We start from the raw sequence: 27,822 nt of genomic DNA, 5'->3' as shown, positions 1-27,822 counted from the left end.
AGCACACCAGGTGCCATGATCTTACAGGATGCTTTAGACTGTCACTTACTAAATGTTGTATATTCCCTTTAAGTGATAAAACCAATGTCCTAAAACATGCACGTATAAAAGTGCATATTTTAGAATTGACTTTGTCGAGAGGGCTACATTGAAGAGCGTTTCTTACCACAACTCATCCAAACACAAACATGAGAAGAAAACTTTGGAAGAAAAGAAATCCTTTGAGAGAGAAAACATGTTGGCAAAATTCCATTTACAAATATGATAATAAAATATTCCGATATTTATTATTCTTTATCAGACATTAACACTCACTCTATTTGGCCATTCCTTGAATCTAGCGGTGGAATTGTGATTGTCAGTGTCGTGGCTGTGGTTAATGCCATATCCACTTCTGGAATGGGCACATGATTGGGGGCTGCAAATATAATAAAGTACAAGACATGTAAAAAATATGTCATTTCAATGCGAACATCTTTTCAATGCAATGTACATCAAACCTGCCAGTAGTAAAACCTTCTTCAAAATCAATGATATTGATGATATTAATATAATTAGTTTGTGTGTGTGTGAACCTTTTAGTCAGGAGAGCCCCTCGACAGAGACTTTGTCTCTTTTGGGCGATCCTTCGGGAGCTGTTAGGTTCTTTTGTTTTCTGTTGTTGTCCTTTAATTTGTTTGTCTTGGTTTTTACTGTGTATATTTTAACTGACTGATAAATAAAGTAAATGTAAATGTCAATATCCTGTGGCCCCTATTTCACGGCTCTAAACTGCAGAATTGTGTGCATACAGTCACCAATTTTGTGCTCATAGCTCTAGCAAAACAAATCTGAGCTAACCTCGCATCACAGAATCCTAAGGGGATATACAAATGTGCATAAGCCAAAATTCCTTGTTTAATACCGCGGTCAATACTAACCGTTCCCACAGAATGTTCTGCTATGGTAAGTGGGAATGTTTTTTCCACCAAGCAGAGCCATGAAATTGGTGCCTGGTCAGTTGTGACCTGTTTTGACAAGACTTTGTCATTCGGTATCTACATATGTAAGTTATAGTCTTCCAATTTGTTTTCTCTCTTTTACAAACATTCTTTCAGATCAATTAACTTCCATTGTTGTAATGTAATTCAACAGATTTGGATTCAAGTCTTCTAACGTCAATCACAAGTCATCAAGTCTTCGCACATGTCAATATCAATTCAAATGAACTGTAAAAAAAAAAACAATCTTTGTCATTCTTCAGCAGCCTCTCTACCTTTAATTTATGATCTTACTTGTGATTGGACCTGTGATGGTCTCAAGTCGTAATGGTCTTGTCATGATATCTCCATATTTTGATCGTAACTTATAATTAGAAACCCAAATAGACACTTATAATCTGCTTTTCCTCCAGAGCAAAGTGCCTTTTTTCTCCTATTTGATTGTGGTATTGACATATTGAGGCATTAATATAAAATTGAAAGACAAAAACACCTTAGCACCATTTAAATTATATATATGAAATTGAGAAAGTACCTCATACGGCCCCAATAAACCAAACCCAAGCCTGGCTTTGTAGCAATTCAATGGATTCTGGTCCAACCAGCCTAGACTAAAATGCACAGGGGTCTTAATGCACAAATTTTGTCAAAGTACAAAGTATGTGCCACTGGTTTGGAGGTTAAAGGAAGCTTCTTACCATAGTGCAACAAGTACTAAGGTGAGACACAAAATAACTCTCATAAAATTTCATTGAAGGGCAAAATCAAATATTAACAAATTTTGCATTTCCCTGATACAAAAAAAACATCATTTAAGAGATTGGTAGTGGTACCATCAAGGCAACCAGCCCCAGAAAACTTGGTGGTCCAAGAATTAAGATATCTGCATTAGAAAGCAGCAGATCATGCATTACAGTCCCACCTTAGCAAGCTTCTGATCTCCACGGAAAAAGTGTGGATATCGGATTGGCTATTTGAATTGAAGACACCATCTGCCATACATGCATTATATTACTACTCCCATGACAATGCAAGTGTAAGCAAACTGGTCATAACTTCATTGGAATGTTACTTGTTTACTGAATTGATATTTTAGCTTGTATATGCAGGAAAGGCCTTAGTTGTTGTTCAAATTTATTTGCCTCGTCTTCTATCCGAAATATGCGTTTTGGTCATTGCAAGTGTACATGTACATACATTATGTGACAAGGCATGATTACCCTGGTACATACCATTAGAAAATGTGGAAACACTAGTCTGATTGTTATTAAATAAACAGGGAGCAATGGCCAATGTGCAATCCAGACGGTTTTAATTGGAACTTCTTAATTTTCCTCCTTTTTTGGTTATGGACAAGCAAGATGAAGTATGTATTAGCTTTGCTTATAGACACCTTAAAGTAATCCTTTAAGTGTTTCCATTATGTATAATGCTTTCACTAAACCAAGCACCAAAAATATACCAATATCAAATTATCTAGATGAAACAAAACATACCAGCCCGCCTCGTATGTACCAAGACAGTGGCAGGGGGACTACTTCCAGTCTCAGTAACAGCTGTGATGTTGAATTGGTACTCCATGTTTGGTTTCAAAGCAGATATATGGAAAGTCCTGTGTTCATTAGTCAGAGTAACGCTTTGGCCTTCATCAACGTGATCTGGGTGCTCCTTCTGTCCCTGGGGGCTTGTGGCATACACAATCTGTAAGTTTATAGCACAACATAAAATGTGAAATGACTGTTTGCAAGTGTTGCAAATACTAAATCTCTTCAAAGCAACCATCTGTTCAAACTCTCGATTGAAATATTTTTTAAAAAGTGCTTGGAACAGAGGGAAAAATAACAGAGACAACATGGAACATTAGAAATGTTAAAAATGATAATACTTGCTGCCACAAACAAGCAAAAAGGCCGTCTTTAAATACCTAATTCATCATTATTTCAAAATAGTTTGGTCATGAAATCAATCATTCATAATAAACCCTTCTGCGGTTTTTAATATTGTTCTTACTTTGGCATTTTGGGGTTACTGATACTCAAGGAAACATAAATGAGATGAATAGCTTTGATTACTTTTGTAACCTTTTGCTGAGATTTTCAAAACTATTGATGTGGTCTTTATCATTCAGAGTTCAATGCACATCAGTACTTTCAATACACAGCCGTTGTACCGGCAAGGAACTATTGTCACCGTAATAGGGTTTTGTGACAATAATTAATTTGTTAGTTATTGAAGGCTAAACATCTCACTGAAAGCTTGTTACTTATGTTATGCCACAAAAAGCAGTCTTTTAATTTAAAACACTTGTAGGATGCCTTGCCCCAAAGGCAGAATATGTATACCTTCATGAACTACGTATGACACAAGATTCTCTTAAATGAAGGATTTGTCCATCATGTAACTCACTCTGTATCCTGTGGTGGAACCATCTGTGCTAGATGGCGTATCCCAAACAAGCTTGACAGAATTTCCATCTTTTAGCTCAGCCTGAAATCTGTCTGGTGCAGTTGATTCTAAAAACGAAATCAAGTAGACCACATATGATAGGCTTGTCTGAATTTCTTCAGTTTAAAGCCAAAAAGAAAAGGACAGACTTGCATTTATGTATCAATTTTAGCATGATCCATATAATTTTACATGATTCACAATTTTTTAATTTTTTTTGTTGTCTTTAATGGTAAAGTACATCATTAGTCATTTGTGCATTTTTTTTTTCCATTTGAAGCAACAAAAGGTGCTCAATATCAAAAAGGGGGGGGGGGGGTTAACAGCTTAACCTGATGAAGTTTTAGCTCAGTGAATGCTGAGAAAACAATATTCTAGGATCTCGATTTCAATTCAAAAGTTGCCGGGTTATGTTTTGAATTACCCACCCGAAATCAGTCTGGGACATATCCTCATTCAGCCAATTGCAGCTACGTGATGTCTTGCACTGAACCAACAATTTGAAGCGTGTGTGCATTGTGTTAACGTTTGCGGGCACCAGTTGCCAAATTAAATACATGTACGAACTTCAAATAGGAATTTCCAAAAATGTGTCTTTAGAGGCATCTTTGGAAATGATCTTTTGTTTTCTTCAAAATGATAGCATGCCAAAAAGAATCATTTCACAGGGAGTTTAGTGCCCTTACCATCTTTCAACCAAGTAAAATTTTCAACAATAACTTTGTCAGTTACTTTTTGGATAAATGCAAATGATGTACTCTACCTTTAAAAAGCCAGAGTCAACCATGTCTTTCTGATAACCTGATATATCCATATTACTCAATAAGCCAATTTCAAAGTGACAAGTCATATTTTGATAAAAGCATCATAAATACCAAATACAGTCACTAGTTTCAGTGTTGAGTTATAAACATATTATCGTCCATTATGGATTCTTCATCAAATTTTTGATGTGATTATAAACAAGAGTACAAACAATATACTCCATCAACATGAAATGCTAATGTTGGATACTTGTGGGGGGGGGGGGGGAGAGGGTTCACCCTGTGGTATATTGTGGGGCCTCAACTGTGATTGGATGAACATAAACAATGCAGAGTACAGCCTACAGTTGATTTTGGAGGATTGAGGGTTAGCGTTAATCATGATTGGCTCCTTTATTTGCTTTTGATGACATGCACGCAGCATAATATATGGATAGTGTAGACAATCCGTTCAATTCTTCCGGGATGCTTTTATAGTTCCATAGCATCTTTAAGCATTATCATGCAAATTTTGTGCATCAAACATGTACCTCTCTTGTACACTTTGGGCATTGCTACAAATGTAGCACTGCTAATAGTTCTGGTGCAACATGATAGAGACAGGGATGAAACTGGCCTATGGGGACAAAAATCGGAAAATAGGCCAAACAAAAATCCATGTCCGAAATCTGGGCCGCGCCGAAGTTACACATCTACATGTACACGGTACATGTACTTCATGCCCAATTTCCGGACACCGCCTCCCGTTTTATTTTAGATCCAAACAAAATGCTACAATGAGAAAATTGTTGTGATTTCATAAAATTAAAAAGCCTGAATTACGGTAAGAGTAACAGACCCATCAGCAAAGAAGTTCACTTCTTACTTGAGAAAGTTGAGGAAAAAGCCTGAAAGACAAGTGCACCATAACCATTCATGACACCATTCAATCATGTCCATGATTCAATCAAACTCCACTAACGTACATGGGGAAAATCGGGCAATTATCGTCTATTTCTTCCAACAACTGCCAGTGAAATGTGTCACTTATGCTCTCTCCGCTATCCTCAATATCATCAACGTGATTTGATTTTTAAAGTATTGCATTTTGTACAACTAACTCCGAAACCTCCGAAAACCGCGCAACATATGGATTTCATTTTTACTGCACTGGAACTCCACATGCAACCACCTTGAAGTGCAACGTGAACGTATACATCACTTGAGTTTCAATCATGTCAGCACAGGAGCCACAACTTTACAAGATGCTTTTGACTGTCATTCCCTAACAATCCAGTAGGGTATTTCGTGATAATTTAATCATTCCTTTTTTTGATGTTTGCAAATGTTGTATCTTCCCTTTAATGCTTAAACTTATTTTCAGCCGTAAAGTACTCCAACCCAGCCTTACTTATTGTGTGCGTCATACAATCTGGGCACTGACGACTGGTAAAACAAATTAAAATTGCGCTCGCAATACAGATGTCGCGGTGCCGCTTTCATCAAATTTGTTGAAATATAATTTTTTAAAAATGAGATTTTGCAGGGAAAAGATTGTCCCCCCCAAAAATCGGTATTTTGGAAATAAATTTGAAAAATCAGAAAAGTTTCATCTCTGTAAAGAGAAAATTTAAGGCACAACATTCAACATCTTTGTTTACAGGACAAACAAAGCTTATCGATGAATTCCAAATGTGTCAGGATTTTTGTCAACTAGGGCCTGTCTGCCTGACAACAACTTGTAATCAACGTATCTGATCTCTCCCCCCCCTTCATTCAAAATCAAAGGAAATTTGACATCCATCCATTTTTATCTAGATTTTTATCTATTTATTGATAATCAAAAATGCCTATATAATTGGCAGCAGAATACAAAATTGTGTGCCAAGTTTTACAAGTTCACCATCAACATTTTAAAGGTATGTAACTACATGTACATGGCTGGCCAAGAAAGCATTTTGTATGTACATAGGGGCACCTAGTTTTGAGTATCCTAGTGAAAGTACATACATGCATGGCACATCACACACCACACTTAACAACAGCTGACTTTAAGTATAACATCTCTGGCTGAATTACACAATATCATGCCAAACTCTCTACAAAATGTATGAAAATGTTTTTAATTCAACAAATTACCTTCCTTAAGTGTTGTTGCACGCTCAACGTATGAGCGTGGAGAGTTGCCCTCAGGGGTTTGAAGCTGCACTACTATAGCGTAGACTGTTTTGGGCTCCAAACCACTTATCTCTTCAGAGTGAAAATTACCAACAACTCTCCGTTGCCAGCTGTCAAGATTTGAATCTACAGACCCACTTGTGTAGTACACAATGTAAGTCAAGCCAGGGCGACTACTATCAATGTCAAGAGGTGGTTTCCACTCAACTAGGATGGAGGTTGTGCTGACTGGCTTAGCATGGACATAACGCGGTGCTTCTCTAGGAGCTGGGGGAATGTGCAAGGAATGTGAGCAATTAAACAGAGATTCAATTTATAGCTTAAAGGTACTCTCCCTATGTTCTTCAACAAATTCCTAACAAGCTTAACTCTTATACTTTATTTCACCAAGAAAAAACACCTTTTCTTAAATTTGGGCATCTCCAACCCTCATCCAAAAAGAAAGGCTTTTCTTTCAGGCTGTTTGTATGACTTTAATTCACAGAGAGATCCACATGATTTATTGTCAGTCCACACATTTTTTTGAAAGTGTTGAAGCAATTGTTTCATAACATTAGATGTCTTACTGAAAAAATGAATATCGTTTTTATTGCTATAAGAAAAGTGATTGAAATTATTATTAATTAACTTGAAAATAGCATAAGAGCAAGCTATAAATATTTTATATGATCATAAAAAAATACCCTGACAGCATTAGTTCATTTTGAACTAAGGTTAAAGAACAATAACAACTCAAGAGGAACTTTTAACATGTTGATGTAAAACTTTACAGTGCCAAAAAAAACCCAATCCTATTCTACTGCATTCTCACCACTGAATCAGACTGGCTTGGCAAAAGAAAGTTTGAAGTCTTTGCAGAGTTATAAGTAAGAAATCAACGGATAGCTGATAAACCACTCTGTAAGATCCAACCATGCTGACAGAGCTTAAGCTAATATCATTAACATGCAATGCAGTATGAATGACCATATTCTTTGGGGAAATGCACCCTGTGCATGGAAAGGGGAGAAAGGGGTTTTGAAAGTCTTAGGCATTCTTACCTGGATGTGGTGTGACAAGAATCACTTCAGTTCCATAGGGACCTGAGCCAACTCCTGTATGAGCCCTCACTTTGAAGACATACTGTGTGCTAGGCTTCAAGTTAGTGAAGGTGACCTGAGTGTTGACAGTGTCATTGGTAAACTCTTGCCCTGGTTCCTTCTCCAAGTAATAGAGTATACTATAGAGTGTGATTACTCCATTACTCTCCTCATCAGATGGTTTGGACCAGGACAATTGTATAGATGTACTAGTTAATGCCCTCCCAGTGAAGTTTTGTGGGGCGCCTGTAGGTTCTAGAAAATGAGAAATTGGTCCAAACATTTAATACAAAAAAAGCTTGAGTTACATGTAATCTTTTCTAATATCAACAAAAACTCACTATAGTCATGATAGTAAGAAAACTGATTAGAGTTTGAAAAGTGCATACAATTTTTCAAGGCTGAATCATGTATACATGTTTTTGTACTCCTTTCACATCCTCAAACATATGCTGATACAAACTTACTTCCTTCAGGTGTGATAACATCAGTTTCTGCTTGAAGACCATACCCTTCACTGTTCTTTGCAGCCAATGTGAAGATGTATCTCTGACCCTTATCTGGTGGAAAATATTTGAGTATAGTTCATTCAAGAAGATCATTTCAACATCCATCCTGTATTTAAACATTGATCCTGAAAATTAATGTAACAATGGGAGGCCTATAGAGTACCAAAGTGTGCTGCGTGTTCTAGTTCACGTGCATAGTGAACCAGCGTCAGACTTTGGTACCCTACAACTTGACCATGTTATGTATGCAAAAATACCTACCTGTGTTACAGGAAAAGCAGAAATGCCGTAACTTAAAATTTTCAAGACATCATGGGTTAATTTCAAAAGAGCTGCTAAGCAAAGACTACAAGTTGAAAACAAAAACTTGGTAAACTTGGTAAACAAAAGCTAACAGAGAATCTGTCACTGATAACATTTTGCTGGTAACACATTTTCACTTATACAAATTAGTAACGATTTATAGTTCTATGAAATTTACCTCAAATTACAATGACTATCATTTAATCAAATAATGAAATCATAATGTGAATTTACTTACTAAGAGTAATAGGGTAGAACTCAGTGGCTGGAGGTCTAATCTCCCGATACAGAGGTCTACTGGTACTGGTCTGGTAGCTCAATTTGTACATAAGCAGGTCTCCATGGGTATCATCAGGCCTCTCCCAATGGGCATGGTAGTCACCACTCTCAATTCTCTCTACCACAAACCTTTTGGGTTGTCCAGGAACTACATGAGTACAACATAAACACTTTCGGTTATTAAGCGGTAGAAAGCGTTACTCCTAAAACTGCTCCCCTAAAAAGTGGCGCTGGAATTTCAAGAAATTGCCATCACAATTTAAAAGTATAAGGCCATTTAAATTAGCTCAATTTCAAATATGTTGCATGAGAACACATGATATAAAAACTGTGTTGATATATACCGGTAGGACTTAACATCTTGCTTCAAATATCATCTTTCACTCGCATCAACACTTGAGAAAGTTCATATTTTCAATTTCAGTCATGTAGTTGACCCGAAGTGCTTAACATGTTTATCATAGAACATGTAATACAACACCTGAATATCCCATCATCTAACTGGTGGGTGGATGATCACATGTCATTGAGGTATTCATCACAACCCACGGCCCAGCCACACCACAAAAACGGAAGCTCCATTCCACAGTAAATCAAAGTTCCATTGCATGGTTACACTTGTTACCAATCAGATGACGAGGATTTAGTCAGGCGTTGTATAAAACAAATAATTCATGCTCACATTTGTGCATTTGGGTCACGGAGTTGAATAGTTATTCTTACCATTGAACTCATAACATTCATTATTTGTAAACCCACCTACTATCTAACCAATAAGCTTTCATTTTAGTTTTCTTCCTCTAAATTCTCTGTACCTTGTCCTGGAGTTTGTACTAGTTTTGGTCTGCTACGTTCTCCATCTCCTTTGATGGTATAGGCAGCAATTTCAATTGAATAGTAAGTCTTGGGGGAAAGATTTTCCAGAATTTTTTCCTGTAAAAAAAACACCAAATCAGTTTAATTAACAAGGATAGCAATATCATCAAAGTGAATTACAAGGAAGTAACTAAAAGAAGGGCAAAACCTACTATTGATTAACAAAAAGAAGTTTTTGTGATTTAGTTTCCCTCCACAGAAATGTTTCATCTATGTACTACACCAAGTACAAAAATATTTGTTTTAACCAGTTCACGCGGGAGGCAGTATATGCAAAACTTGTGCAGTATTCGTAACAGATGACAGATAAACACGCAGGGATAGAGACCAGAAATATCTGTCAGCGACCCGCTCGCAGCGAGCCAGGCCAGAAATGCGGGTTGTGCTGCCCAAAGGTGATGGCTTCAACCTGCCTGGCTTGAGGTCGAGTGAAAAGTAATCCCGTGCCTCTTTTCATTCTTGTCAAAATAATCCCAGCATGAACTGGTTAAAGAAAGTTAGAAAACAAAAACAAAAAACCTTGAAAACGTTCATTTCTCAGCGGAAAACATTTCGTTAAAATTATCGTCTTTTGAGGTCATTATGCACACTTCGCACTGGTAGGAGACTGTGCTGACTCTCAGCATGCTGCTGGTACAAAGAGCCAGATCTGGGGTGCACATCACATGACACTACATTACTTCAATTAGTTAAGGTGACCACATACACGACATTACTGTTTGGGCAATGCACTTGACAGCTACTCAAAATTACTTTTAGGACTAAAAAGTGTAAACAGGTTTCAAATGAATTTTATTGGTGTTTTATTAAGTGCACTATTATTTTGACAATCTCACCTTTCAATTTCTGCCATCAAGTTCTGTCATCAACTACACCCAGAAGTGAGAGGTCTATGAAAATAAGACCTCCCACTCAAGGGTAACTACCCCCTGTTTATACCTACCACCCCAACATTCTTTGAAGACAAAATGCCCACTGAATGGATATTCCAAGGGGATATTGGGTGTACAGCACTAGAAATCTAGCCCTATAAGTACTGTGTTGTGTCAATTGTGTAATACCTGTTCATCTGCGTTTTCCTATAATAGAGAAGTTAGGAAGAGAGAGGACAAACAGGGCAATGTTAATAATACTCAAACTTGTGTGACATTCTCTCTTTTTTTGCCCCATTTGTTTTCTTTTCAGTGATCAGGTCTTTCTTCTTCTTTTTTTTTTGGCGGGGGATAGGTTGTTGCAGTTAACATTAATTCAGATGAAAATTAAAATCCTTTTCTTCTGAAATGTACGTCTGTGGACATTCAAAATGCATGACGTTTCTGAAAATGTGATTTTCTAACCATGGTGACTTTGGCCTTGATTTATTTTATCCTAAATCAAAAACAAGCCTTAAAAGATCCCTCCAAACAAGTTCCATTCATAAAATTATCATTCCAGAAACTATTGTTTTTGGTTCACACCCTTTTGGCCGCAAAACAAACTTACTTAATTGGAAGATGGCTATAAAATCTTCTTCTGTTAATGATATTAAAACTGCCGTCAGAATGTGTTTGTTTTCAATGATTAGGATGCACAATGCAATAGACGTTTCAAATTATGAGACATATACAACAAAGACTTCATAACCATTCACCATTCAACAATTTCTAAACTCATTATCCACACTCAGGAGTTGAAATAATGCTGGGAACGACAAGAGTCTTTGACTAACAAAGCTTAACCTGGGAAAAAAGGAAACACTACACCAACTAATGCTTCTGACAAGTAAAAATCCAAAGTAACACGCACACCCACAATTAAGTTGCATGTATATGTACATTTGTTTGTACATGCACAGACATGTAAATGTTCTAAATAAAGAAGCAGTAAAATTTAACCTTTCAGCACTCAAAACAATGTCTAGTACTGGTAATCAGGGTTTCTCCTAGGTTTTCTGAGAAAACTGTTGACTAACTTGATCCGATATAAACGATAACATTTTTGATCCTAGCAGAATCGTTTTACAAAAGCACAATGACAAGGGATCAATGATTGATAAACATGCAGGAGACACAGAAGCAAACATGAAAGGAGAAGGACAATGGATGAAGAGTTAGGGGTGCAGGAGAGTAAGCAGACAAAGGAAGCAAAGAACAAAGATAATGTGGTAATTAGGTAAACAAAGGAGATGGTGTCAATCACAAGAGGCGTTACTAGAGGAATTGACGTCACTAATAGTCTTTAAAGTATGGTTCATTCATAAGGAGTCAAACTATATAACAAGACAGCAGATGTGCATCGACTAGAATGTGTGTGCTAATCACACAGTAACCACGAAAACCAGGGGAAAATCCTTATGCTAGGTTTGTCGCCATGGTTCAAACAGCTCAAAGAAGTGACTTTTAGCTATCTCAGAAACAAATTCCTGATAATAAGCTTGCAAAATGAATAGCAAGGGATAAAGCTACAGAATACATGTAGCTTCACAGGGAATATAAAGCAGTACATCTTACCCTTATATCTGGAAGTGGAACCCACTTGACTTGGGGTGGTCCTAATGGGTCTTCATCAGCAGACACAACTTGAAAGTGAACTTGGTACCCACGGATTTCACCATGTTGTCGATCCAATACAGGAGGGCTCCAGCGAACGGCAATGGTGGTTGAATTCAAGGCTTCAACACTAACCTTGCGTGGTGGACCTTCTGGAACTGCATCAGGGGCAATCAAATATCCAGCAAAACGTGGCAAATTAAATTACTAACATTTGGAAAGTGCAATGTAGTTAAAGTGTGCTAGTTTTGAGTTTCATTGCTATTTATTTAGCAATGCAAAAGTTATTCACTTTTGAATGAGACATCAACCAAAACAAAATCTGCCCATGTTTAGTTATCGAATTATTACTTTACAAGAGCAAATTATTGGCTGCCAGTCAATAATTCTGTTCTCGCAGGGTAGGCTGGTTCCTGCCCCACACAGTATGGACTGAGAGCCAGCCTGCTCACAGTTTGTGCCCAAACAAAAACTTTTCCAGAGGGTTCCAGATGTCAAAAAAGGAAAAAGAAAGGTTTTTTTTGGTTGGAGTAAAACAAAGAAGTTGAAAATTTATTAATAGAAAAAAAAGTTGAATTTGTTACAGAACACTTTAAATCTAGCAACCTACAAAGTACTGTTTAATCTTCACTGTCATTTCCTGTCTTGGTGCCTGAAAAATCCAGACTTTTTTAGGGGCTGCAAAGCCATGTCCATTTTGCAACAAAAATTGCCAAGTGGAATTCTACCTATGGCTTTTAAATGATGTTTTATACAGGGATATGAACATGTGCTTATGCTTAGGTGTGAAAGTGTTGCCCTTTTATTTGGATCTCATGCAAAGAATTGTTTAAAACTGTGAACATTAAAATTTGGGCGCTAAATGTAGCCTAGAGTAAGAACAATGTGGCTATTTGCCGTGAACGTGTCCCATCAGGTTTTGGTACTTTCTTAAGCATTATTTAATCACTTTAAACAAGGATAAGCTCACTTTGTGCAGGCTACACAAAGTTATATTGACCATGTTAACAAAATCAGGTTCTTTAATTGTTTTCATTTGGTGCTGTAAGTATTACAGGGCTGTTTGCATGACTGTATTTTGTATGATGCTTTAAGTGGTACTCACAAAAGCCTTTTAGTTTTAAGCAACATAAAGTAATTGCCAGCTTTGTCCTTGTGTTTGTAGAACATAAAGAATACTGAATCATCACCTGTGACATGTGTTTTGACATGATGTAGAAACTTAACAAATACAAAGGGCACAAAAGTCACACATCACAATTTAACGCAATTTTAATAAATGCTTTTAACAGAAAGAGCAAGGTCTACCTGTATCTATGGATGCTGTGCATTGTCAGGCAATGTGCATTCAACTAGTTAATGAAAAGAAAGCAGGCCATTCAGAAAGTCAATGTTTAAATTTGACCCACCCACTCGCCCCGAATTTTGATTTTCAAACATTGAATGACTACTCAATATATCCTATACACTAAAGAACAAAGTAATGCTTCAAATGAATCAGATAGGTAAGGTCAATGCTCTCCCAGCTCAGGAGTTTTCAATGGCCTTTCCAGGCTTATCAGCATGCAACTTTGAAGTTGAAACAGAAGAGGAAATTGCCAAGTACACAAAACTTTGCACAATCATTTCCAGTTTTCTATGACACTGTATTTTACTTTGTTGTGATTAGCTTTTCTTGTGTCCAAAACCATGTCTCGATAGTCCACCTCATTCCAACGGTAGATAAATGGGGAGATCGTGTGAGTGTCGATGACCCTTCGAGCATATTGGGACGAGGTTGGGTTTTGTGTAAACATTTAAGTACACAGAGGTCGGCTATTGCAACAAGGTTAACCAATGACAGCGGAACAGCACAGACATGACAGACATCTTGAAGAGGTCGCTGAAGAGGGTTATTTTGGTGTTTTTTCCCTTCTTCTTTTATTTTTGTTTTCTATTACATTAATTCAAAACTGAATTTCCATTTTCAGTTATTTCCTTTGAAGATCTAAATTTGTAAACATTGACTATTCTGAATGGCCCCTTAGCCATGGTCAACTATGATCTGTTTAAGGTTTTATCCATGTTCCTCATGTACCGGGGTAGGTAATCATGGTTACAGTCATTTTAGCTGCAGTGACACTTGGAGCAGTGTGAAATTATGTTTTTGCATTTAACCATAAGACTGGACAGACAACAATCTTTGCATTTGGTAGTATTACACACATATTATTTATAAAAATCAAGGTTAATTACTCAAAGTGTCTGTGTCTTTTATATTAGTAAAAGATTTACAAAGCAAAGACATGAGTGCAAGGATGACATGTGTTAGGTTGTGAAATTGTTTTCATAAGTAATTCACTGCACAAGAACAAAGTGTGATGAAAAAGTGTGGGAGAAATACACATTTCATAATTAACTGTGGTGTACATACAGTCAACTCCAGTAGTAACAAATCTGCCAGACCTCTCCAACTTCTTTTTCATATCCGAATATCCAGCAGAGAGCTGGTTTTCCCATTCATTGCACATGTACACATGGTTTTGTGGTGCACGTACGTTTGTATAACACTTTCAAAACCGTCACACTATTTTTTTACAGTAAATAAAGATATTTCAACTTTGTTTGGAAGTGTTTTTGATTGTGTACTAACTAGTATTTCAAATGTCTTGATAACAGAAATCCCCATACTTTTACATCCGATGGAACAGTTAATTTTGCCTTAAATTAGCAGCGATTATGAGCCACGCTTTTTAAATTTAATTGCACATGTACGGCGACAAATCACTGTTATCAGATCCCACAATAATGAAGACCTGTTTTTGACATGTTTGAGGCACAGTTTTCAGAAAGAAGCACATTAACCCCTACAAGGGCTCTTTGGGGGTCAAGTACCAAATACCACAGAATACTACAGGTGTTGTGCACACTTGTATGGAAGGAAATGCATACTACAGGTTACTACTGAGTAGTACTATGTAGCTTTAGGTAAGGTTAGGGTTAATGACTTCAATCAATAATCAGCACTTGTCTCCAGGGTCCAAAATTTGTTACCTGAAAACCACAATTTCCAAGGTTGTATGTATTCTACTTTTTAACCATTTTTTTCAAACATCATTTTGTTGGAAATGTTTTTAGTGCCCAAAAGTGCACATACACGTACCAGTTGAAAGTGCTCCTTTAAAGGGAAGATACAACATTTGAAAACATTAAAAAACAAAATGATCAAATTATCACGAAATATCTTACTGGATTGTTAGGGAATGACAGTCTAAAGCATCCTGTAAAATTGTTGCTCCTGGTGTGCTGACATTTTCAAGAAAAGTTGTACTTTTCCAACGCTGGTCGGCCGACCAGCGTTGGAGAAAACTGTCTTAATTTAAAAAAACCCAAAAAACTGCTCCTAATTGTTCATATATTCTGCATTTTCTTCGCAATTATTACACACAGGTGTGAAGTGGTACAAGCCTGCCAGACTTATTCTCTGACCTTACAATTCCCCAAAGTCTATAAATTGCTCAGTTTCATCTTAAGTGGGGTCAGGGAACCAGACTACAAGAACATGAATGGTCTTGGTTTTTCAGCATCTACCACCCCAAAACGTGTAACAAGTCAGTTTAACAATATTTGCTATAACATTCTAATCCTCCAAATCCATTTATTTCTGAAACTTGCAGCAAAAGCAAATGTTGTACATTCCCTTTAACAGTTGTTCATATGCATACAAGTACTAGCAATGATTGATATGTCTAAGGAAGCCAATTAATCAGCACGACATGGACAGATGATGTAATGTATCCATCTTGTATAAGCCCAACAAAAGCCGCATTGATTGTACAGTTATCTCTCTCTGTCTCTATCCTTGAATGCTGTTGCCCTGCTAGTTATTTGCAAATGGTTGCCTTGCAAAGCCACGTCACCACCTGGTCGTCTGCGAGGTTAACAACAAACAGCAAGGGATATGGGCATGGGCCACGACCATAGATAACCGCAGCACAAGATTATCATGCTACATGCTACACACCATTTACATTGAAAGAAATAACCCCAGCTCACAAATTAAGCTTTATAATGCAAGCATTGCCTATTTTCACAGTTTTCAAAGAGGGTTTGTTGTAAATGGGACACAGACAATTTTGTTTCTTTTCTGCACCTGGGTTTTTAAAAATATCCATCTAAACCATGTGTGGTTTTTTTTCTTTGTGGAAGGATGCCATGCTAACTTCCTTGATATGATTTTGCACATGCTGTATGGTGCTCCTGACATAATGCAAATTGAAAAAAAATACTGTGGTTGTAAAAAGTAGGTCATGTTTAGCGCACTTTTCACAGAATATTTCTCAGGCATTTCCTTCAATCTTTGGACATTGTGTGTGCTGATTAGGGCATGTTGGCCATTTTGGTTGTGAAATAAGATTTTTATTTTAGGGCATAGTGGCAAATGCAACAACGGTGCAATGCATCACGCTATCATGTGAAAGTTGGACTCAATGAATTCTGGTCTCTTTTGTCTTACATGTACATGTACTGTACGTGTATTTAACTTTCACATGTGATGTGTCACTGTTCTTATTCTATCCACTAAGGAATGTGCAATACAACCACAGTACAACAGCAATGACTGCATGTGACAACCTATTAAAGGGACACTAGGTCCTGGAACAGCCCAATTGGGCTACAAAACGCGCTTTGAATGAAATTAATTTGATCGGAAATAACATTTAAAAGTAGGATATAAACATCCACACAACTATCCTTTCAAAACTGGGCGTTTTTGTGTAATTCCTGTATTATGCGTGCGAGAACGAAATTCGGGGTCCACTTTTGCGACCCCATAAATGATTTCATTCGTGAAGTGTTCGTCTTTTGCGGACATTGAAGAAACCACTATTTTTGCATTGGTGATTGGTCACCGCTGTTCCCGAGACACACAACGTACACTGAGAACGACACGAAAAACGTATTCATGCTCCGTCGTGTCCGATGTAAACAAGTGAGGTTTTTTTTTGTCTTTTCTCGGGAACGGTAAGACATTAGGTTGGTTTCCTTTCAACCAGATGTTTGAAATAGGCTAAGTAAACAATCCAAAACATGAAATTTTCGAGGATTTCAGGACCTTGTGCACCTTTAAGGTTGAGGCCTGCAATACTATACGCAAATAAATGCATTTCAAAATGAAAGTACTGTTAAAAGACTCAAAGTAAAACTATAGTTAAAAGAAGCACATTAATCAGTAAATTGACAGGCAGAATACAGTGATTAGTTGCATTTATGGTGAATATGGTGAAATAATTAGACAGACAAGATGGCAGATTGAGCACATTAGGGAGGTGTGATATGCATATAGCAGGGAAGATGTAAAGGTAGTGATGGGAATGCTACTCAGCTCAGTTATCAAGGATGGTGTTGTTCATGTGCTGCTGAATAACTAACATTGGCATGATTCTTCAGAATAAACTCAAAAATGTACATACCATCTTCATCAGTTTCAGCACTTATTGGCCGGGATGCAGGCCCATCCCCAATCTTTGTAGACGCCAACACAGTTATCTGATATATTGTCCACTTGTCAAGATTTACCAAGACACAAGATCTGTCATTAGGCCCCACTGCCAGTAACATTTCGTCTTGCGTATCCACTTCTCCACTACGAGGGACTTTCACATAGCTGACTTTATAGCCTGTTACATCGCCATTTTGGCGGTCTTGAGGTGGTGGTTCCCATTCAATCCGAAGACTTGTAGAACTCAGAGTAGTGGCTTTGACATCTTGTGGGGGAGCACCAGGGACTAGTGGAAGGAAGGGGTCAGTGATATGTACAGCACACAGGTTACACAACCAAGGTTAACATCAATATACTTTATATTGGAAATTACAACAAGTTTAAAGGAAATACATGTACCGGTATGTACAACATCAGATAATACACACGTCATTTTAACCCTTTCAGTCCTACACCCAAGATTCCAAGTACATTCATGAATCTGCAAATATCGTCACCATATTGACGAAGTGACGAAACTGCCCAAAAAGCAGCGAACCAAGTTTTGAGAAAATCAAAAATCAAGACTTGTCACTGGTTAAAACGCAAAACTGAGTGTGATTGAAGTAATTAACAATCGGTGCAATTTTCCATCTTAAAACTTGGCAGATTATGTAGAGGACATCATAATATGTAAGAATTTTCAAAAATGTCAAATTCCTTAAATCACTGGTTTTGGACAGATTCGTCACTTCTTCAATTGGGTGAAGATATACCGGCTTTGTGAACAAGTATTCCGGGAACTGGAATTGGCTACATCAGAGATCGATTCCTCAAAGAAGTGGAATCGATTTCCGATTTTGGAATCGATTCTATTTAATTTTGGCGTGGATTCGCCCAAGCCTACCTGTGACTGGATGGCAAGCATGTGCACTGCACATCTGTTATGCCATTCTGCACATTGTTCACTTGATAGAGTGACATCATCTGCCTATAATTGCTTTCATTACACAACTTACCAGCTTGTTCTGTGCGAACTGATACAATAGGTGTGCTAGCTCCCTGCCCTGCCCTGGATTTTGCAGCAAGGCGTATGTTATAGACTGTGTTTGGCTTCAAATCTTCGAGGGTGTATGTCTCTGCTTTAGGAATACTCCTATGTTCATCATTTCCAGTTTTTGAGTCATTGTAATACAGCTCATAGTAGAGAATCTGAGCCTCAGTTTCACGTTGTCTCCATGTCAAACGGATCTGTGTTGCAGAGATGGCTTCACCAACAAACATTTCGGGTTGGCTAGGAACTAATCAAGCAATGTGTAAAACAAAGAATTACATGGAGGTTACATCATCCAAAATAACATAACGAATCAAAGGAATGTCATTTCATACAAATCAAGGCCAAAGAAAAAATTGTGTGTTTACGGTAAACTGATCTACCTGCATTTTGTTAGACTAAAATGCCGACCTCAAACTGTTTATTGACACCTTTGCTGAAAATATAAAATAAAGTGTATTTTACAAATATAATGTTTTCCCTTTGCTAGTGGTTTATGTTGCTCCAACCAAGCATGCTGCCATGTCTCATTGTCTTGTGCCATGTTGTGTTGTGCCGTTAACATACACATGACAAATCATGTGGTCCTGGCCAGCCATGATATGTTGCACCAAGTCTGCAAATCCAGAAATGCTATGACCGTTCGATAAATTTTGCGCCATTTGTTTCTATTTGTGTAATCAAAATAATCAAAACATAGAATTATTATGTTTCCCTGTAATTAAAACAAAACAAAATTTTGACACTGACAGGACAGACCAAAATGAAAGGAAATTGAAGTCATATTTCACACTGTCATAGCCGAGAATTAGCTGGTTCTAGGGCTGTCCCAAATATACCAAATATACTGAATATTCGATCATCAACCAAATATTCGAATAGCTTTTGGCCGGTTGGAATCTTCAAAAACAAATATGCACACAACTGTGATGTTATCATAAAGTTGTGGCGCATTATCGTCAGGTTCCACTTTTTTTGTCGACGGTAACTTTTTGTCAACAGCGGTTCATTGTTTCCATCCTTTTAGCAGGTTGAAGCCCTTGACAGTTATAAAAATACTTACAACTGTACTGCAAACACTCCAGGAACCCATATCGATTGCCGGACCCCAATTTTATATGTCGCCCTGTGTGCACCTTTTCAATGGGGGGTGCCATCATGAAATTTGCGACGGACCATCTGTCACCATCTCACAAAATGAGTGTAATGTGAATAGTCTAATAACCCAACCTGACACTTACCCTGACCTACATTTTATAATTTAAATGTGTATGTCAACAGATAAAAGCTAGATGCTTCGTACAACGTCCGCAATCGTGCAAGATTAGACGAAAAGCAGGGAAATTTGCACATGACACCAAACCAATATGTTTCATTTATTATAATGAATTTTATCATTTATGTTTATGTGTTATACTCAAACTCCAATAAAGGTAGACAGACACCAAGGTTAAGTTTGTTTCTGCATTCAATAGGGACGTTGAACAATAGAGGACAATAGGGTCCCCAATTCCAGAGAGGTCCCCAATTTGGATTCGTGTACAAAACATATGGGAGGTCTTCCTAAAAAGTTGCAGTACAAACAAAAGAGGGACAATAGGGGGTCCCTGATTGCAGGCAAATACAGACTTGCGTGTGCGTGTTCATACACTTCAAACCGTGGACGAAAAATCCAGAGAACAAAAGAGAACAATACTGTCCACGATCCCCAGCATATGTCCACGATTGAGGTCGTGTTCAAAACCTATGGGAGTACAAACAAAAGACGGACAATAGGATGTCCACGATCGATTGTGAACACACATTTGGGTGTGGGTGTGTTCCTGTATTGTATTACACTCGTGGACAGACCACAAAAGGAGCACAAAGGGGCCATTCATCCTCGAACGACGGTGCCTATTGTCCTCGAACGCCGGTTTGTGCACTAAGTCTATGGGAAAGGCTTAGATCAGGGAACAAAGGAGAACACAAAGCCAATCCTCGGAAGCATAGCAAAAAACGACTGGGTGTGTGTGTTCCTGCATGGCATTACGCCTGAGGACAGACAACAAAAGGAGCACAAAGGGGCCATTGATCCTCGAAGGAAGGTGCCTATTGTCCTCGAATGCAGGTTTGTGTGCTTAGTCAATGGGAGAGTGTTATATTACAGGGACAAAGGAAAACACAAAGCCAATCCTCGGAAGCATAGCAAAAAACGACGGTGTGTGTGTGTGTGTGTGTGTGTGCGCCACAGCTTCAAGTTTATTTCAAGAAACTTAACGCAAATACCAAAAAGTAGGGCAAATCGGAAACATTAGGTGGTACCCATGACCAATTAAATAGAGAGCAGCCTAGATAAAAGTGGGGACTGAAAAGGAACAATTCAATGTTTCCAAAATACCAGACTATTATTGGAAAATCCTCACCGATTCAACCAACGCTATCAAATAGGTGGACTGTGGGTGCTGACTGGACCGTACTGATGAGGTTTATGGCCCGACGCCTCGGAGCCTTCGGATTTTCTCTCCTGGGGCTGTGAGGGCACCCTGGCCCATCTCTCAGCTGCCTTTAAAAAAACAAGGTGGTTCTCGAACCATGCGTCTCGCCTGTTATCTTTTTGATTTCTTTGATAGAGTAAGGTGTGCATAGTAGGGTGGCAATGGCAAGGGGTAGTCATGCGGATGAGAGGGCCCTGATCAGTGTAGAAATAATTGTGGGTAGTAATGAGGGTGGAATTGTACGAACTGCTAATAATGACCTCTAATGACCTTTGACCAGAGCATGTGCCCTTTCACATCATGATCATATGAAGATTCCCATGTTGCACCTATTACCCAATTTTAGTTGCAAGTGCACTTCAACTTCTGAATGAGATCAATTGTACATGTACATTGTCAGCCCAGTTGACAACTTGACCTCAGATGACCTGTGACCTTGGATTGTGACCTTTGACATCAGATATGAAGGATGCCATGTTGCATCTATGACTCAAGTTTGGTTGCAATTGGACTTCCAACTTTTCAAATGAGACCAATTTTACATTTTCAGGCCGTTTTACGACTTTACCTCAGATGACCTTTGACCTCTGTATGTGACCTTGGACTTCATGATCACATGTAGGTTGCCATGTTGCATCTATGACCTAAGTTTGGTTCCAATTGGACTTCAACTTTTCAAATGAGACAATTTTTTGAAACTTTAACCAAAATACCACATACATGTACCGGTACATGTATACGCATACGTGCGCCCGTCCATACGGACATAGGTACAGACATAGTGATTGCCTAGTCTCTCTCCTTAACTTTGTTAAGGAGAGCCAAAACAAGATGCTACCCCAAGCCATGTGAATCCACTTTACTCAGCTCCCTGACGAAGCGGTTCTCTAACAACCGAGGTATTCTTCCTCCATCCCTCGGTGTGTCTTGCTATGTGTTTTGCACAGCTGTAGCTGTCAACCGCCGTATATGAAGCGCCCCTCGCGGGGTTTTTAGCAGCTATGTTTATTATTTACATTCTCCATTTTTTCTTCTTCGCCCCTTTCTTTTCCATTCTTCATTTTCGATTTTGCCAACAGCACCATGATTTTGCCGACAAAACTGACTAATTGGGGGGGGGGGGCTCACATCCCCCTCTAGCTTTTGACTGGCACAGCACAGAGTTGCAGGTGGCAGTTTGGAATATCAGAATATTCATCCAAAGCACCGTTGAGTAATTGAATACTAAATTCATCGACAATGGACAGCCCTACCGGTAACTGGTTCACAATTCTTAACCTATTTCACATCTTTATCAGACTCAAAAGAAGTTTCAAAATAAAACCATTTACCCATCTGCCTGGAAAAATGTTCAGGCGTTTACCGTAAACACACAATTTTGGGGGGCCCAAGTTTTAAGATGACCAGCACAGACTTGGTTGTATTTGTCTTTGAGAAGTCCCTCCTTCCAATATGAATCCTAATCAATTTGTGGTTAATAACTCCATGTTGATTCCACGAATATGGCCCCCTTAAAGACAGTCTGGTTTCTTTTATTCAAATCCCAAATGCATTTGCGAATATGGTTTGATGTACACATATAGCTCAGTCAACAAAAGCTAGGTCAATAAAGGCAGAACAAAATTTTGCAAAAGGGTTTTGATTGCATGCTGTTAGACCAAGTGCATGTAAACATTGTGGTAACCTCGTTTGCCTTTTTTACTCAACAAAAGGTTGAATAACTTATTCATATTGCACAAATCTGGAAAAGAAGTGTTCTTCCAATTAACAGTCATACCGTTGTTGAATGTGGGAACAAACTATCAAACTGAAATTGGGTGAATGTACATACCTCCTTGCTTTGTTATGACCTGGACTGCATTTGAGGCTGGCCCTTCACCAATAGCAGTAAATGCTGAAGCACGTATTGAGTAAATCTGGTCTGGATTGAGGTCACTAATTGTTGTCAGTCTCTGGGTACCATCTTCCACTGAATGTTTATACCAGAAGCTCAGATTCTGACTGGGTGTGTTGCTGTAATAGATGTTATAGCCTCTAACAATCCCATTGGGTGTTTCTGGAGCTGTCCATTGCACCAGTATAGTGCTTGCACTCAAAGGACTTGCACGAACTTCTCGTGGGGCCGTTGAAGGTGCTGTGTTTTGGGGAATAAAAATAACAATGACTTAAGTACATTGAGATTCAATTTACATTAAAAAAAACAAAAAAAATACAACTCCAACTAATGATTAAAAACTTACAATATTTACAATCAAATTTAAGATATAAAAGAGAATTTTTACAGGTGATTTTCCTCCATGACACCACCGATACAAGCGATAAAATCATAAAAAGAGAATGATTTTTTTTGTCAAAAGCCTTGTAAAAAAAAAAACAGTTTATTTTAAAGTTTTGATGGAGCCATTTTTATGATCGGGGCATTCACCGTGCAAACCATTTAAGAGCTGCTGAATCACCTATCATCAGCTGACCCGAGGATGGAATGTGTGAATATGGTCAACCTGAAAGGACATCCAACACATGAATTTCTCTCAAGACATTGCAAATTATTTTCCATGACGCTGCTATTTTTACGACAATTTGTTCTACTTGAAAAACAATGCTTTTTACAATGTGCTATTTGACTGTCATATCGTCCAATTGATGCTACTCCATGCTACCAATCATCTGCTCACCCAGCTGTGCTGTAGTGACTGTCAAGGCCCTGCTGAAGTCTCCCCGACCTATTGTATTGACTGCTGCAACACGCACATTGTACTCTGTGAAAGGCAGCAAGTCATCGATGGTATACTCAGTGACAGTAATTCCAGCTATTTCTTTGGCAGCACCAGGAGAGGAACTTGGCTCATATTTCAGAACATAGGTCTTAATAGGTTCATCAGTGCCAGCTATCCACTGGACAGTGACTGTATTAGCAGTATGCTGGCTCAATGTTGGCACAGGTGGAGAGTCTGGACGAGCTGTCATTAAAAAGCAAAGAAAACAGAAAACAAGTAGAAAATGTTTACATATTAGTCTCTCTTTCATCTTTGTTTTCGTGTAAGACATCCCACAACCATATGCAAACATAAACCATGTCCTGCAGACAACTTAAATCAACAACATTTAGTCCTAATATGTTTGTTTTTATCACTTGTCAGCTGTCTAAGGCCAAACAAAAATACTTTTGATTTGGGTAACCTGACCGACCCTATTTTTGAAAGCAATAAAATGCGACCCCAAACAATTTTATTGGTTATTTGGAAAAAAAATATTACGATACCGACTTTCGATCAACATTGGTCAAAATCGCCGACCGCCAGAACATTTTATAGGCATTTATCAGCAAGTGTTTTTTTTTCTTTCTGGTATTATCCGAAAGAAAACATCGTGGTCTAACATTAGTTTGTGTGTACTTTAAAAATACGTACGTTGTACCAAAACCGCTTGGGTTCTTCGTCACTTAATCTTCATTGCAACACAGTCCAAAATGTCTGGTCCGTGTGTCTCATGTTCCTTTGTACGTACACACATGTGTGCGAACAGCGCAGTATTGCGTGTCAGGGGAAATCCCCACGGTAATGTCTGTGCCCAACAAGCAATACTATTGGTAGACCGCGAGTTACACGGTCACACTTTCGAGCCTAGGGACGCCATGCATCATGGAAACCGATTTTCGATGAATTTTTTTTTTGAAATTGTGGGACAAATCATGGAAGCAAAGTGTCCTAATGATCCTTTTTTAAACTTAATGCTTTTAGGTTGCTGAAAGCAAGTAATTGTTGATATCGCGTTAGCCAACAGGAAAATTCGTTATGCTATATCATTCCAATGGCCATGTGCGTTGTAGACTTCACATCGATGTAGACTTCACATCGGATCGGACGGCTGCACGTCTTTTGTGGCCTTCGTTCGGCTCTCGTGCACATACGTACACACAAGACTGCAATTTGCTCTAGACATCGGAGAATGTGAACATTTTCAAAAAACAAAAAGGAAATTTCTTCCAGTGAAATCTCAAAATGATATTCAGGGAATTCTTTGCGGAAAAAAAATGGGGAAGTTGACGACGATTTTTCAATTGATATCGCCGCAAGAGGCCAACCTGACGAACCATGGAGAAGCGTAGAGAATGTCAACACGACAGTGGTTGAACCATGTTCCTTATTCTATGGTTAAACTTACAAACTCCTTACAATAAAACATGTCACAAAAATCTGCCCAAAACACCTTGATTGGGGACCACTTAAACATGTATCATTCCTCACATGTATTGGCTCCAGAAAAAAATTAAAATAAAATAAAATGTCATGCCGACCGACCAACCTAATCTTTTCTTCAGTAGGTGTACAGATCTTTACATGCACTGGGAAGGATATTCCACTTTGGCTCAAAACATTTCACAACTCTCTAGAGATTACAAGTAACTAGAGATTGCAGTGTGTAAATATATGTATGTGCAGTTGGATATGTTCCATTTACTTGATGTACCTATGTTGGCTGTTACATTGGTAAACATACAAATAGCGAATAGCTTAATACTAACACAAGAGCTGGTAAAACGCAAGTTCCAAATTACATTCTAACAAAACTGACACTGATTAAAATACATTGCTAACATGATGATATTGACACTATTTTGTACTCACTCCTGACAGTCACTGTTACTGTATGTTCAATCTCTCCAAGGTCACTCATTGCATAACATGTGTACTCTGCAGTCTCCTGTACATTCTTTAAAACCAGGACACTTCTACCCTGGGGAAGAGTATCATCAGGACCACTCAGATCCTCATCACCTTTCATCCACTTAATGACAGGCATTGGGGAACCATTGGCTGCACAGGTAAGGTTCACATTACCACCAGGGACAACTTCTTGCGTCTCAGGGAAAATGGTGAAGCGTGGTGCCACCCGTCTCACTGAAAATTGAATAAAAATGAATAGTAAAATTTCAGTCAATTGACGTGGCAAATTTCACTAATTTTGAAGTATATACTGTATGTATTCAAAAGAATCTACATGTATAATGACAAAAACTAAATACGGGAAACTTCAGTCATAAAAATTAAAGGTTGAAAAGCCGCTTCGCTCAATGCAAAACCAACACAAAAGCCGTCAGGCGCATCTGCTACAAGCCTATTTTGATGATGTCATGCAACATCTCCAATCGGGTGACTGTTTCATTATTTTGTTCCATGCCCAACATGTGTACAATCGTACATGTTTGTACACGTACGTCCGTACACACGGGTGCACACTACACGTAGATATATGCAGTCATCACTGCCTGACGACGTGTCTGGTGTCGAACTAAAGATTGATTATAGAACTGGAGAGTGAAATAGAGCGCAGGGGTTTCAAAATAAGCCGGAAACCGGCGAATTTGACAGGCTATTTAAACTTTTGCGCCGGCTACTTTTTTTCCAATCATGAAAAAAAACAACCTTCCTTCTACAACGAAGGAATCTGTATACAATTAAAACAAAAAACCTTATCATAAAAAATTCATGGCCCTTGAAAATTAAATTCAGACCTAGGCCCTACCTAATTGGTGGTGCACGCACGTTTATTTTTTGTGTGGATTTTTGGTGTGCAAAAAGTCGCAGCCAACTCGATTAGGTGTGCATGATCGATAGTAATTATATCCACATTGCTGTGGTGTGGAAAATGACAACGTAGTGAGCGCTGCATGTGCGGTATAGACTGGAGACTATGCTGACCTCATAATCACATATCGAACCGAGTGAGAAGAGAGGCTGTGTTCAGACTAGCTCTGCTACTATGATTGAGGGCGCTATACATGAAGTGTTAAACTTGCACAATCTTCACTATCACGGATGATGGACTGCTTCGTTTTGCATTTTAATTAAAAGGGGCTTTCTTCATCTTGTAGATTTTTATTTGTAGTAAAATGTATCATTCACGAAATTTTAACGTTATGGGTTAGGCTTATTACTAGTCGTTGAGGATGGTTGTCCAGTGAATTTACAAAATTGACAAAAAACGGAACCACGTTAGGCTGAAAGGCCAGTCTACCTTAGTTTGACAAGCGGTGCTTATGTTGTCAAATTGGCGTCATTATCATCGAAGCGAAAGTTGCAATCGCAGGCAAACTTACTGACTTTTTTCCAGAAGAAACAGAGAGGTTTTGAAAGTACCTGAGGAACCATTTATCACCTAAATTAAGTTTATTATTATATTCAAAATACATGAAAACAATACATTGGTAAATTCTACAAAATCAATGACAAGATTGATAGGCTGCATGGTAATTCCTCCATGGTTATATATTGCACGTGGGTTTCCCACGTACATGGTGGGTTTAATTTTAAATGAGGTTTTCGAGCAAGTTGTTATGCCGTTGTGTTATTATGCCCATAACTTGCACATCCATAGGCCCGCCTCAGGGGTTTTTTCCCAGATATATTTCACTGCTTCTTGTTGCATTTCAGATAATTTAACTTTGTTAATGAGAATTTAAGGGGTTTGTGTTGCATCAACAAATATGCATGCGGTGTACATTTCTATGACTGTAAAAAATAGTCTGATTATAAGGGAGGTGGGCTGTTTTTTCCCACATTTTCCGTCGATATGAATTATTAACATTTTTTCTCTTGCAGAATACAATGATTACATGCACATTTATAATCAACTGGGAAACCTCTTGTCCTTGTCCATTTTTTAGAAAAAAAATTATATGACAATTAATTTTATTCCAGCAGTAAGATAAATGGGTTGACCACCCGCAGGGAAACCCCAGGCCAATTTTTTTTAAACTTCTGTAAATGAATCAATTAGTTTCAAACAACATGTAAGGAATGCAACTTACACATTTTGTGTCATTTGATGATTTCACTTGCAATATAGCTCTTTTTTTTAAACAGATTGGCCCCAGTAAACGAAACGAAATATTAATTGAGATGTTTTT

At 38.2% G+C, this 27,822-nt stretch overlaps 1 protein-coding gene across 2 annotated transcripts in view; it reads right to left on the bottom strand.

The window, feature by feature from the left end:
• Nucleotides 1-25,813, bottom strand: part of LOC119728263 (receptor-type tyrosine-protein phosphatase S-like) — a gene marked incomplete at its 5' end in the record, with an annotated part of 56,155 nt that extends 30,342 nt beyond the window's left edge. The window contains 15 exon segments of one of the 2 annotated variants that reach the window (XM_038200426.1): nt 316-418; nt 2,477-2,681; nt 3,387-3,493; nt 6,308-6,613; nt 7,387-7,680; nt 7,893-7,985; nt 8,476-8,664; nt 9,332-9,449; nt 10,454-10,471; nt 11,882-12,078; nt 17,374-17,688; nt 18,401-18,682; nt 22,744-23,046; nt 23,588-23,872; nt 25,541-25,813. In XM_038200426.1, the coding sequence (XP_038056354.1) occupies nt 316-418; nt 2,477-2,681; nt 3,387-3,493; nt 6,308-6,613; nt 7,387-7,680; nt 7,893-7,985; nt 8,476-8,664; nt 9,332-9,449; nt 10,454-10,471; nt 11,882-12,078; nt 17,374-17,688; nt 18,401-18,682; nt 22,744-23,046; nt 23,588-23,872; nt 25,541-25,813 (3,088 nt within the window). 2 annotated transcript variants of the gene reach the window in all.
• Between the last annotated feature and the right edge of the window lie 2,009 nt (nt 25,814-27,822).

Source organism: Patiria miniata, unplaced genomic scaffold (genome assembly GCF_015706575.1).
Source record: "Patiria miniata isolate m_02_andy unplaced genomic scaffold, ASM1570657v1 HiC_scaffold_20, whole genome shotgun sequence".
NCBI lineage: Eukaryota > Metazoa > Echinodermata > Asteroidea > Valvatida > Asterinidae > Patiria > Patiria miniata.
Note: the sequence above shows the minus strand (reverse complement) of the source record. Positions and strands in the feature narration are given on the sequence as shown.